General features: G+C 47.0%; 1 protein-coding gene across 12 annotated transcripts in view; it reads right to left on the bottom strand.

The window, feature by feature from the left end:
- The window catches only part of arvcfb (ARVCF delta catenin family member b), a 111,209-nt gene that overhangs the window by 47,110 nt on the left and 50,711 nt on the right, over positions 1 to 13,388 (bottom strand). For 4 of the 12 annotated variants that reach the window (XM_046841256.1, XM_046841254.1, XM_046841257.1 and 1 more), the window contains exon 1: positions 12,851 to 13,045. The exons of 6 other annotated variants lie outside the window; for them this stretch is intronic. In XM_046841256.1, the coding sequence (XP_046697212.1) occupies positions 12,851 to 13,030 (180 nt within the window). In that variant the 5' untranslated portion in view covers positions 13,031 to 13,045. Of the gene's footprint in view, positions 1 to 9,059; positions 9,517 to 12,850; positions 13,049 to 13,277; positions 13,369 to 13,388 lie in introns of those variants that run through there. 2 more of the 12 variants (XM_046841255.1, XM_046841258.1) reach the window with 2 other exon arrangements.

Raw genomic sequence — 13,388 nt, 5'->3', positions numbered from 1 at the left:
TGAGCTTTTGGCACAAACATGCTTTGTATCAGTACAGGAAGGACGTGCCGAGAAGCTTCCTGTCTCCGAGTGGCTGGAATGTGGCCCCGCCCTTCCTGGACAATCCCCCCCGATGGAGAGATCAACAAACAAACCAGTTTAATTATCTCCATTTCACACACACACACACTGGGACCGGGATATTACATCAAATTCTTCGCCGCTCTTTAATACGAGTTTGATTTAAACAGCTTGATTTGCGGGGCATTACAGCCGGCCGAGGGAATTTCACACGCGTTCCGCATAATCCCCCAGTCTGATGTCCTCAAACGAACTTCAGCCGGGTTCCCGAGTGTACGGCTGTTTAAGAAGATCTCGACCTACCCCTGCCCCCCGTTGACACCTGACCGTAAGATTTGTGAACTTTTTTGACCATCACATTCCAAATTCCAATCTCCAGTTGATTTTAGAATGAGCCCCATTTATCTGGGAAGAGCTTCCACTACATTTTGGAGACTTTGTATGGAGGTAAGGAGGCCTAGGGTTTAGCCAACGATGCCTACGACAGACAAAGAGAGAGAATATGGAGGTGCTGAGGGGCTTCTGGACATGGATTCTTGGTAGAAGTGCAGGAACATGATACATATCTGAGTCGAACCCCAACAGAGCCCCGAGACCGAAAAAAGCCCACAAGTGCATTCTCAATATAGGAATGAAGTGGCAGTTGGAGCTATTTTTACACACACACACACACACACACACACACACACACACACAGGTTTACAGCTGCAGCAGAGAAGAATCCAAAAGCGACACAACTAATCTAATCTGTGTACAAATCAGGTCTTGGGGGCTCAGGCTTGATTTCAGTGCAAAACAATAACACACACACACACACACACACACACACACACACACACACACACACACACACACACACACACACACTCTCTCTCTCTCTCTCTCTGCCTATTTCAAAATATCTCTCTCTGTAACCATCTCTCTCTGCCTATCTCTCGATCTATCACTGTCTCTCATTCAATCTATCTCTAAATCTATCTCTTTCTCTAGCTCTCTCTCTCTCTCTCTCTCCCCCCCCCCAGTAGAACAGAAAAGCATTGAATTATTTAACAACAAATTATAAAAAAAACAAAAAAAAAGGGTTTTCGTAAATAAATTTAAAAAAAAAAATCACGTGTTCTGAGACGGTTTCCTTCACAGCAGCTCTAAACGTGACACGCTCTTTCGGACAGTGTAATAAGGTGCTTTGACCCTTAAAGACCTCCGGTAACTCTAACAGCCTGAGATCTCCGGCTCGTTCACAGCAAAAGGAGGAACGAAAGGAGGAACGAGAGGAGGACAGGGTGAAAATCGTGAGTCATAGTGAGTCACAGTGAGTCGGGGGAGGGGGGGGTGTTTGAGTCACGCTCTGGCCTTTCTGGGTGGCCAGAGAATTATGCACCTGCCTCGCCTCAGAGCTTTGGGTTTGGACAGTATGGGTGTCCGGCTGAGATTAATGGATTGGATTTTCTGTGGAAGTACCCCAAGCTCCTGGGGGAGGAGGTGGACAGGAAAGGGAGGAGTGTCCAATTAATTTTGCTGTATCTGGGTTGCATCAGCTGGTGCATAGGCCAAGTGATCCTGTTAGCAAGTAGAACGTCTGATGAACTAGCTAAACTAAACAGTGTCGCAATTCATCCAATAGGGTTGAGGCGAGGCAGAGCCGATAGCAGGCCATTCAAGATCTTCCACACACAAAGCAGATCTCCATGGAGTTCTTGATGGAAAAGGTTTGGTTCTTCTAGTTCAAGTGAAGGAACATTTTTATGTTACCGAGTCCAGAGACGTCCTTCGGTGAAGAACATCTCTGTGCTTTTGTCCAGAGCTGATGTTGTTCTAAACCCCTCAGAGCGAGCAGCCAAAAAACCTTCTCACTCGGCTCTTCATATAGAGCTCATTGTTGACGTTCTCCTGAGGGAACTCGAGTCAAACCCTACACTGGACTTGACGTGTACAGGCTTCTGAGACAAAGAACATCTTATTCTACTGCAAATATGAGCACAAGAGCTAGCTTAAAAAAAAACTAAACAAAAACATAAAACAGCACTTAAAGGAATGTTCTCGAAAGCTCCGTCCTACTGCATGGACGAAGCCAAAAAGTGAAGAGTTCAGAAAGGGAAAACCGGACTGCGCCGTTATTTCACATGATGAACGATGAAGCAATTAACTGCACTCGCGCTATAAATCAAGCTCGGCTTCGTCGATGAAAACTGCGAGGGCTTAAATAAAACGCCGCTGCTGCGTAGTCGAGAGGGGAGAAAAAAAAAGTGGATGTGAAATTCTCTGGAGACACAAAAAAAACCAAACAATTGGAAGCTGAGCAGCAGCACCAAAACACATTCCACAATCCACGCAGGAGGTCCTGAGCTGAAGACGAGCTTCTCGCAGCAGTCCTTCAATGCTGCACAGCTCCTCTAACTCCATATGGCTACAATTTGGTGCGGGAGTTCAGACGCGGTGCCAGAACTCCGTCCTACCTGTCCTGCAGTGAGGACGAAAAGTGGAGGACCGGCTTCTGTTTGATGCGATGCCTCATGGTTTTAGTGTTCCAGATGCGGCGCTAACGTGCTCCAACAATAAAACTAATGGAAAGCGCGTGCACACAAAGGGGGAAACGTTGAAAGCAGGGACGTTATATAACTCGGCTGAAAAATGAGGAATCGATGGCGTCGTGACGGCAGGGTTTTACGCTCAGGGCTACAGCGACTAATAGATTCATTCATTAAACAAGGCTACGCTCAGCATCGGCAACCTCCGAATCACCTAGTTTGAGAACACAACGGGGTCTGAATGCTTATGGATGTTTAATTCATCCAGGAGATTCTGAAAAAAAAAACCCTTTGGTCTGAATTTTGGCTGACCTGAGAGAAAAATGCTGCTTTGAATAAATCGTTCAAAATAAATAAAATACACACTGACAAGTTCCAAATGTCAAAATAGGAAAGCAAGAAATTGCATTCTCACCTGCCACATGTCTTATTAGCAAAAAAAAAAAAGAAGTAAAATTAGCATGACGAGTGGAAAACATTTAGAGGATAATTGCTTTCTGCATTCGCTGAGTATAAAAACGAATAAATAAATCAAATCAGACAGAGGAAGTGGATTTATTTTCCTATTTCTTCCTGCTGATACGTCACCTCTCTGGCATTTCCCACCAAACAAACAATTTCACCCAGCGACTTAAAGGAAGTTTGGGACAGAAATATTTAGCTGCTACTAATGCAGCTAGGAAGTGAGTGGGGCTCCCTGATCCTGTTTTTTTAAGGTTTTGATGGACAGAGTGATAAAAACATGAGAGGATCTAAAGATCACTGTTGACGTTTTATATTCCATCACTAGAAGGCTCCTCCATGCTGCTGTGTGGGATGCGTGCCCTTTCCCCGAACTACGATGGGCTAGTGCTGTCTGATTAGCGACTCGAAGCAGGCGCCAAAAGGGCAACTTCTCTTCTGCAAGTCACCAGGTCCTCGTCGGCTCTTTAATTCAGGGTTCCTGTGTATCGGTCGGGGACGCTCTAAACCACCAGAGACAGAAAGAGGCGTGACCACATTGTCTTCCCCATCCCCATACATTATTCACCCTAATTAGCCTGATTGAAATTCAGTTCCAGCTGCGATTGCGCCCTTGTCCCTCTCTTGACGCCCAAGCGCACGATCAAGAGGTAGAGGCGCATATCAAGAATCGTTACGCCGAGACAGCATAAATAAATAAAGGTGTGCTTAATGACTACACGGAGGCAAGACGTGCCAGCATTAGCATTCACTTTCCGCTGCTCGGATGCCTTTAATTTATAAATGGTGACATGGCGGAGCACTGCAGAGGTTCTGCGAAACCCTGAATCTGGGGACGAGGAGGATGTGCAAAATGAGGAGGAGATTTGCAGACACGAACGATGAAGCTCAGGCATGACATGTGGTCTTTATGCACTGCAGTCAGGGTGGGGAGATCAGGCTTAATGGATTAAGTCCAGAAGTGGGGCAGAGAGAAGACAAGGAGGGGGAGCAGGAGGACGAGGAGATTGTATCAACCATTGGTTTAACAGTGGGCTCTGAAACATGGCTGCCTTAAATCCCCTCACCTCTGCGTAAATTCTTCTGCGAACCCTTTTATTTGACGGAGCAGAGGGAATGCAAGAGCTTGCGGCTTTCGTCAAACAAAATAAACATTCCTCAGGGTCAAATGCTGATAGAAATATAAGCTCGTCAAATTTAGAAGTAAAAAAAAAGAGGCGATGTTATAGATTTGAAGGACCTTGGAAGTTGAGGAATTGGAAGGTTGGAAGCAGTTAGAAGGTTTTCTGGAGGAATGGGTTAAAAATGAACCTCAGACAGAGCTAAGAGATGAGACAGGAGAGTAAAACGGAGGCGTTTAGCCCGAGACAGACCATTCGAGGTTCATTGGACAACTCAATAGAGCTTTAAGGAATGTCGGAAGCGCGCCTCTTGCTTTTGTTCCTCCTTCCCCCCCACCGTTCGTGTCCTGGTGGGAATGAGACGCTTGACCGTTGGGAGGGAAAGAAAACGAGGCGAGGTGAGCAACTGAGCGTCAGTGGACAGCTTTCCTCTCTCTCTCTTTTATTCTCTCTTTCTGGATGTGTCTTTTGTTTCCGGGCTCTCTTTTTGATACAGAAAAAAACTTTTTTACATAACTTCTGTGGTTTTCATATTCATTGAAAGCTAGCAACAGGAAGAATGAAGAAGGAGGAGGAGAAATGGGGGAGCGAATGAAAAGGTAGCATAGATGAGTGTGTGCTCTGAGGCCAGCAGCCCCGTCAGCTCCCATTACTGGGGAAAGTGCAACACGTTCTCTGGACCTACACTTCCTGTAATGAGCCTCTGTTGTGAGAGAAAGCTGCAGGGGAACCTCGGCTCTCCATCTTCTGACTCGGGTGCGTGGCAAGTTTTTGGAAAAGGAGGCTGAGCTACAGGGGTAAAACAAACGACGTGCAGGGAGAAGGAGGTTGAAGATTTTGAGGAGGAGGTCTCAACCCTGGGGTTACAGTGCTGCTGGATCTTGATTAGTCATTTAACTTAGTTATCGTTTCTATAGTAACAAGTCAAACAGGAAGACACTAGAAGAAGGGGTCTCCAGTGTCGAGAAAAGTTTTCCCGTTAAAATTGGGGGCAAATGCAAAGTGTTCTTTTGCCAACGAGGCCAGACACGGTCACTCCAACAAGGCCGGTGCTGCTGCAGGACCTCGCTCGCCCCTCCCCCACCCAGGACCTTTCAGCTCAGCTGGCTGAACAGAGAAGAAATGGGATTGTGTGTGTGTGTGTGTGTGTGTGTGTGTGTGTTAAACCCTCTATACATATCTGTCAGAGGAGCCCCAGTTCTTTTGAAAGGCAAGATAGAGTGCACTAGAGGAGAGGGGGATGAGGATGAGGAAGAGGAAGAGCAGGAGGAGGAGGTGAGGGGGTGAAATGAACTGGCTCTTAATCGATCCAGGAGGCTGATGGATGGAAAAAGCGTCTTACGGCACAAAGACATCGATCTTACGTCGAGATAAAGAACTCCCGATTGTGTTCGTGTCAAAGGCGTTTTCGCAAGTTCAAATGCACGGCTTTATTCTTATGCGACCGCACGTGTGTGTGTGTGTGTGTGCGCGCGTGTGTGTGTGTGAAATGAGACTGATGAAACATGTCTATCACTGTCCTTTCACTCCCTGATATTAGCTAATACTGAGCAGCCAGATCAGTGTGTAATCAATCTTGAGCCTCTTGATCCTTTTTTCCCTTGTTTCCGTGGCTCAAGATGAAAAAACTGTTACACACACACACACAAGCACACACACATAACCACACGCATGTTTTTTGTATCTCCGTGGTGCTAAAAGGCAAAAAATAGATCAGACAAATCTCCTGATAAAGGTATGATTACCTGCTAATCTTGAAGTCACCAGCCATTTCTACTACCACACACACACACACACACACACACCAACAGAAGATTAATTTCTATGATAACAGGGCAACCCCTCCTCCCTGTCAAACACACATCTGATAACGCACTCTCTCTCCATCTCTCTTGCTGTGTCTATGCGTCTGTCTCTCTGTTCTTCTGTCTGTCTCACTCTCTCTCTCCCCCCATCAGTCTGTCTCTCTGTTCTTTTATCTGACTTTCTCTATCTCTCTCTCTCTCTCTGTCTCTCTCTCCGTTCTTCTATCTGACTTTCTCTTTCCCTCAATCAGTCTTTCTCTCTCTCTCTCTCTCTAAATCAGTCTGTCTGTCTGTCTCTTTCTCTCTTGCTCCATCAGTCTGCCTCTCTCTGTTCCTCTATTAGTCTCTTTCTTGCTTTCTCTATAAACTTAAATGTATAATAAAAAATAGCTCCAATAATAAATAAACCAGTAACTGGCGCACACACACACACACACACACACACACACACACACACACACCTGTCCACCCAAACCATGCAAACTATTTAAGGTGCTTGTGGGTACTACAGCTCATAACCTCAGCCCATGCTGTGCTTATAAGTGAGTGAGTGAGTGTGTGTGTGTGTGTGTGTGTGTGTGTGTGTGTGTGTGTGTGTGTGTGTGTGTTGGGGTCATGGAAAAGCACAAGGCTATATCAGTTACACATGCAGTTTGCCAAATGGGTTACAAAAGAGCTCATGCCGGCACTGTAATGTATTTATAAGTACCCTGCTGCTGATCCTGGACCAGTGTGAACACACACAAACCCTGTGCTCGGAGCTAAAACAGGGGCTGGAGATCCTCTTAGAAGCTTCTATGTACTTTTATATAGCCTTTGGCACTCGTTCAAATGTGCTTACACAAACACACACACACACACACACACACACACACACACACACACACACACACACACACACACACACACACACAATAACAATAATTAAGAGAAGAAGATTTTCCATGTGAAACTCTGGTCCAGGATCAGTGTAGTGAAGAAGGCCACGTTTAGACCCAGCAGGAAGTGAGAGGAAAATGTAGATAGACAACGCTTCCTGTGTGGAAACTCTGCAACAGTCCGAGCTACAGGTGTGCTAAATGAACATAAATCCATACCACATGGATCATTTACTGATTTACTGTCCTGGATTCTTTGAAGCAGCACAAACACCACCAGCAAAACCATCATCATCTGACCGATTATCTGCCCTGGATTCTTTACAGCAGCACCACCACAAACACCATGGACCACCAGCACCACTACAAAAAAACAACACCAGCACCAACATCACCACCACAAACATCTCTACCATCACTACAAACACCACCAGCATCACCACCAGCACCACCACTACAAAACATTACCAGCACCAACAATCACCACCAGCACCACCACTACAAACATCACCAGCACCACCATTACCACTACAAACACTACACAAATCATCGCCAGCACCACCATCACTATGACAAACATCTCTACCATCACTACAAACATCACCAGCACCACCACTACAATCACCACCAGCACCACCACTACAATCACCACCAGCACCACCACTACAAACATCACCAGCACCACCACTACAAAACATTACCAGCACCACCACACAAAACATCACCAGCATCACCACTACAAACATCACCAGCACCACCACTACAAACATCACCAGCACCACCACTACACATCACCAGCACCACTACAAACATCACCAGCATCACCACTACAAACACTACAAAATCATCGCCAGCACCACCATCACTATCACAAGCATCTCTACCATCACTACAATCACCACCAGCACCACCACTACAAACATCACCATAACCATCACAACAAAACATCATCACCATCACAACAAAAACATTACCAGCACCACCACTACAAACATCACCAGCATCACCACCAAAAACATCACCACCACCACAAACATCACCAGCACCACCACCACAAACATCACCACCACAAACATCACCAGCACCACCACTACAAACATCACCAGCACCACAAACATCACCAGCATCACCACCAGCACCACCACAACAAAACATCACCAGCACCACCACAACAAAAACATTATCAACACCACCACTACAAACTCCACCAGCACCACCACAACAAAACATCACCAGCACCACCACTACAAACATCACCAGCACCACCACTACAAAATCATCACCATCATCACCACCACAAACATGACCAGCACCACAAACATCACCAGCATCACCACCAGCACCACCACCACAAACACCACCAGCACCACCACAACAAAACATCACCAGCACCACCACAACAAAACATCACCAGCACCACCACCACAAAATCATCACCATCATCACCACCAGCACCACCACCACAAAAACACCACCAGCACCACCACAACAAAAACATCACCAGCACCACCACTACAAACATCACCATCACGACCACCACTACACACTCTGCCACAAACTTCACCCACAGCACAGAGTACCAGTGCCACGACCTCAGTGAGCAGGTGTTGTCCCTCATAATAACCCTCCTGAGATATGCAAAGAGCGCAGAGTATGTGAGGAATCTCACTCATGCGGAGGTCAGAGGTCACGACCCGGCGTGTCAGACGTTTTCTCTCTTTGAGGTGATGAGGATCTCGGGTGTCCCCAACACATACACACACACACACACAGGTTAGCAGATTAACAGCCGCTTCCATGCCAACTCCTTTATAGACTCAGGTAATGAACAGTGTGCTCTGGCTGCTGTGGAAACGGCTGAGGAAGAAGCGACATTCCTCGGACGTCTAGACGCCTTTGCCAAGCGATGAAACAACGGCACGGGATAAGCTGCGGCGTTCGTCCAGAGGTGCTGGAGTTCGGCATCGTTTTCCATCTTACTGATTGCTGACTCGAGTCGTGAGAGATGAAAGAAAAGAGGAGCATCCGGTCGAGTCCGGTTTACACAAAACCAGGGACTGTTGTGGTGTGGGAATCAGGTGGCATTTAAGAGAGTGTGAGAAAGAAAGAAAGAAAGAAAGAAAGAAAGAAAGAAAGAAAGAAAGAGAGTATGAATGAAGAAGGAGAAGAAGAAGGAATAAAGGGATTCCTTCGGTCCACACTGACCTGCTTGACTTCAGCGGGCATGGCTGAGATCCCCTTTTGGAGCACACAGGCACGTCTAGACCAAACTTTTAACGCGCGTGTGTGTGTATGTTAAATCACTGCACGGACGATAAGCAGCTTAGATCTGCACGGCCATCCTTCACGTCCCGTCTCTCACATGCTCAGAGGACTCGAACGTGGCGGAGGGTAAAAGGATCCACGCAGGAAAAAGGAAAAGCTGAGAGTGGAAAAAACACAGCCGTGCTCTTGCTCGTGAGGCACCGTGTGGGAAAAAAAAAAAAGTTGCCCCGGTCCTGGAGAACAAAACCCCTGGGTTGAGGGAGAAAGGGAGGGAGGGAAAGGAGGAGGAGGACGAGAGAAAGAGGAGGGGTGAAAGAGTGTGTGAAAAGAATCCGATCCGAGTTGTCCGACGGTGTGAGAGGAACGCTCGCTCTGCTCCCTCGCTCTCCTTCTCCTCTACTCGCACTGCATCTGAGCAGACGAGGCGGAGAGAAAAAAAAAGGGGAAGGAGGGGGCTGACAGACGGACGCAGCTGGAGAGAGGGAGGGAGGAAGAGAGAAAGAGAAAAAGAGAGAGAGACACAGACTCCACCTCACTGACGTGCCAAAGGAGCGTGATCCTGGCGAAGAAGAATGCAACTTTTCCTCTCGTTTCGCCCTCTGCCTCTCAATCTCTCTTTCTTTGTTTGCCTTGTCCTTTTTTTGTTTTACGTGAGAGCATTTTGCAGACGTTATTCCGATTGTGATGGGATGTGATGGAGCGAGGCTCCGGTAACTACACTACAGCTGGAGAATTTGATCATACAGGGAGATCCCCCGACACACACACACACACACACACACACACACACACACAAACACAACCATCTTTGCTGTGACTCAAAATACCCCCAGGTGTCCAGAAGGTATGAGAGGAATTGGCCTTCACTGAGTTCCGTCCTCGTCCATCCCAAACGTCTCGGTTATTTACGATGCTGAAGGTGCACTGCTGTGTTTCATCGGCATGTTCCACACAAGAGCTCTGTGCACGTGTGTGTGTTGGTGTGTGTGTGTTTTACGCAGCCAATCAGAAAAAGGGAGGATGAGCTGCAGGTTCAAATCAGGCTGAACCAGATGATGCTCAATCCTCAATCACGCTCGAAAGACGAACGTGTCAGAATGGGTTTTCTATCCCAGCTGGAAGAGGTGGACAATCCTGAGGATGATGGAAACATGATTATGGAGTTTAGGAGTTTCCTCAGAGCAACAGGGGAACATAATGATGACGCAATGAATGGATTAAGTCTGTTCACCAAAATCGAGTTATTTATCAGTTCATTCATTCATTCATTATTCCTTCATCGTCCCTCGTTCACTGGTTCATTTGGATCATCCTCCTTTTGTTCACACGCTGATCTACTGACTGATCCTATGCAATATGGTGATTGAAGCCCATTTGGTGAACCGAATGAGAAAAATCATAAAAAAGATGTTTCAGCTGAAAATATTCGAGTAGGTGGCCAAATTTTGCGCTTCAGCCGAGCGTAAAAGCGTTTTCTTTTCTTTTTGTTTCTTTTTTGGGGGGAAACGAGACGCTTTACCCTTCAGGTAGTCACGTTCCTACAGAATACTTTGCGGAGGAAACGGATAACAAGCACATGCTACGTTTTTTTAGACGATACCACCAATCTGAAAAAATTGTCAGAGTCTCGGAAAGCTAATCAGCCCCGGAGGGAGCGCGAGAGCATGAACGAAAGAAGGAACGAGAGAATTATAATTTCAATAATAATCTAAGAAAGGGATGGGCATCTCATCTCATCCCATCCATCAGCAAGCACTTTAAATGTGGCACCTCTACATGTCCTGATGCTATTGAGCTTCGGTGAACACGGTTCAGCCCTCAGGGAATGGGAGGTCACCGGTGGCTCCTGAAGCCCCGAGAGCCTTATTTAAAAAGCACACGAGGAAATCCGAGATGTTACGTCTCCTGGATTTCCAGACGAACGTCGCGAGACGGAGAACGCGGAATAAACAAATAGATGAAGTCTGGAGCTCTCTGGGAGGCGCATGGTGTAATAGTGTGTAATTTTACGGGCTCGGAGTTCACCTGGGGGACGAGGACTTTTTTCTGAGGCTTTGGGGAAACGAGTCAAAAAGCTTGGTTACGAGGAGGAGGAGGAGGAGGAAGAAAGAGTGTGTGTGTGGGACACAATAGCTCTTTAGAAAACAAAAGCGTCAGTGTGCACGAGTCTCGGTGTGTAGTGCTGACTGGTATCAAGGTCACACTCGGTCCAGGAGGGGGAGGGGGTTAAAACGTGCGACTGCTAAAATAAACTCCGCAAACAATTTACACATTCAAAGAGGTGTCGAGTTCCATAATGGCTTAAGAGGAAGCTGTGTGTGTGTGTGTGTGTGTGTGTGTGTTCGAGGGAACAAAAAAACATTGTTGAGCAGTTGATTTACGAAGGTCTCACAAACTCTGACGCTTGGCACACTGGACTTCTATTGTATGAAGAGGATATGGATGTGTAAAAATAAATAAATAAAAGAGAGAGAAGCCAGAAAAAAGATGAGGAAACATCCAAAAATACAGTGTAATAGTCATGAGAGTGTTCAATGGACCCTCCAGGATGCCCTGTCCTACACTTAACCTGTCCTGACAAACTGCACGTGTCACCAAAAGTGAGGTCCAGCATAGCATGCAGCAGGTGGAACATCAAAATCGTTATGAATCGTTCTATTGCAATTTTTCTCCACTTGAATTGAACGTCTTGGCTGCAATAAGCGACTCCACGATAAAAAACTGCCGAGGCTTTCAGTGGAAGCTCTTTTGGCGCTTTGGACAGAGGAAGCCGTGAGTCACGGACGTCACTCATCATTGTTGACTCAATGATTCACGTTCCAGCAAGCAGTCGAGCCAGAGAGACGATGAGGAGAATAAAAAAAGACCCAGAATGCCCCCGAGATACTTTGACATTCCTGAGCCGAGGGCAAGGTGTTTAATGCATGTAAAAGGTTGTCCAAGGTTTAGATCATCCGGACGCCGTTGTGTCCAATTTGCTTCGGCTACGAAAACAGTCTAATTTCCAAGCTGTCGCGTTAGAGACCGGGATGTAAATCAGGTCCAGCGTTTACGAGCAGGCGAGGATGCCAGGACTGCTGAGGAAAATGGAGATCGTCAAAAAGGCTCGCCGCCTGCGACATGGGCTCGATGGAAAATAGATTGACGCTCAATTTCCTCTTTATAGGTTTTAAATTGGCGATTTTCATGCGCCGCGGTGCCGCAGGGAGGAAACTGTAGCTGATTTTCAAAAGCACACAAAGATGGAACTCTGTGTGTGTGTGTTGTGGCCCGGCCTGTATCTTGGACAGGGTCTGGGGTAGAAGTTGATGACGTGCAGAATTTGAATCAAATCATTCAATTATTATTACAAGTGAGGAGGGACACTGATTTTAGAAATTACATTAAATTGATGGACTGGGGTGAAGGAGTAAACTGGTGGAGGTAAAGGTTTGGTTGGGGTGAAGCTCGGTGGAGGCAGACTAGTGGAAATGAAGAATAGTGGAGATGAAAATTGGTGGATATGAAGACTGGTGGATATAAAGACTGGCGGATGTGAAGACTGGCAGATGTGAAGACTGGCGGATGTGAAGACTGGCGGATGTGAAGACTGGCGGATGTGAAGACTGGTGGAGAGGATGGATGGAGACTGAGGACTGCTTATATGAACATAATGAATAATCACGATTACATCAAATAGATGACGTGATATCATGGTTGGCACTTGTGCTCCACTCGATCGACCAGGTTACCTGTATGACCACCTGTTGCCACGGGAGGTGCTCTGCACGTGGCACGTTGGCACGCTCCAGCTGCAGCGAGACGTGGCGTCGCTCTTCCTCGAGTGCCCGAGTCAGCTGCTCGAACCTCGCCTCTTGCTCTTTAACCGAAGCCAGGATGCTGGCGGCCGAACGCGCCTCGTATTCCTCCATGTCGGCTCGGACTTCACGCTGGTTACAGAGCGGAGTCGGGTTTAAATTCGGGAACGTAACACACACACCCATACACACCAGGACGCCATGCTGGGCATGCTGTGTAGCAGCAGCGACGTGGGAAATAGCGCACGGCTACACAAATGATGGTGGAGAAAATGACGACACATGGCCGAGCCTGTGAGAGACGAGCAACAATAATTCCACATGCGATGACTGAGACCGAGAGCGGCGTTTTCATACACACCTACAGGTTAGTGGAGCAGGACGAGTTAGAGGAAGGACATCCTCTTCTTCAGAGAGAGAGAGAGAGAGAGAGAGAGAGAGAGAGAGAGAGAGAGAGAGAGAGAGAGTTGTC

Source organism: Silurus meridionalis, chromosome 27 (assembly GCF_014805685.1).
Source record: "Silurus meridionalis isolate SWU-2019-XX chromosome 27, ASM1480568v1, whole genome shotgun sequence".
Lineage (NCBI taxonomy): Eukaryota > Metazoa > Chordata > Actinopteri > Siluriformes > Siluridae > Silurus > Silurus meridionalis.
Note: the sequence above shows the minus strand (reverse complement) of the source record. Positions and strands in the feature narration are given on the sequence as shown.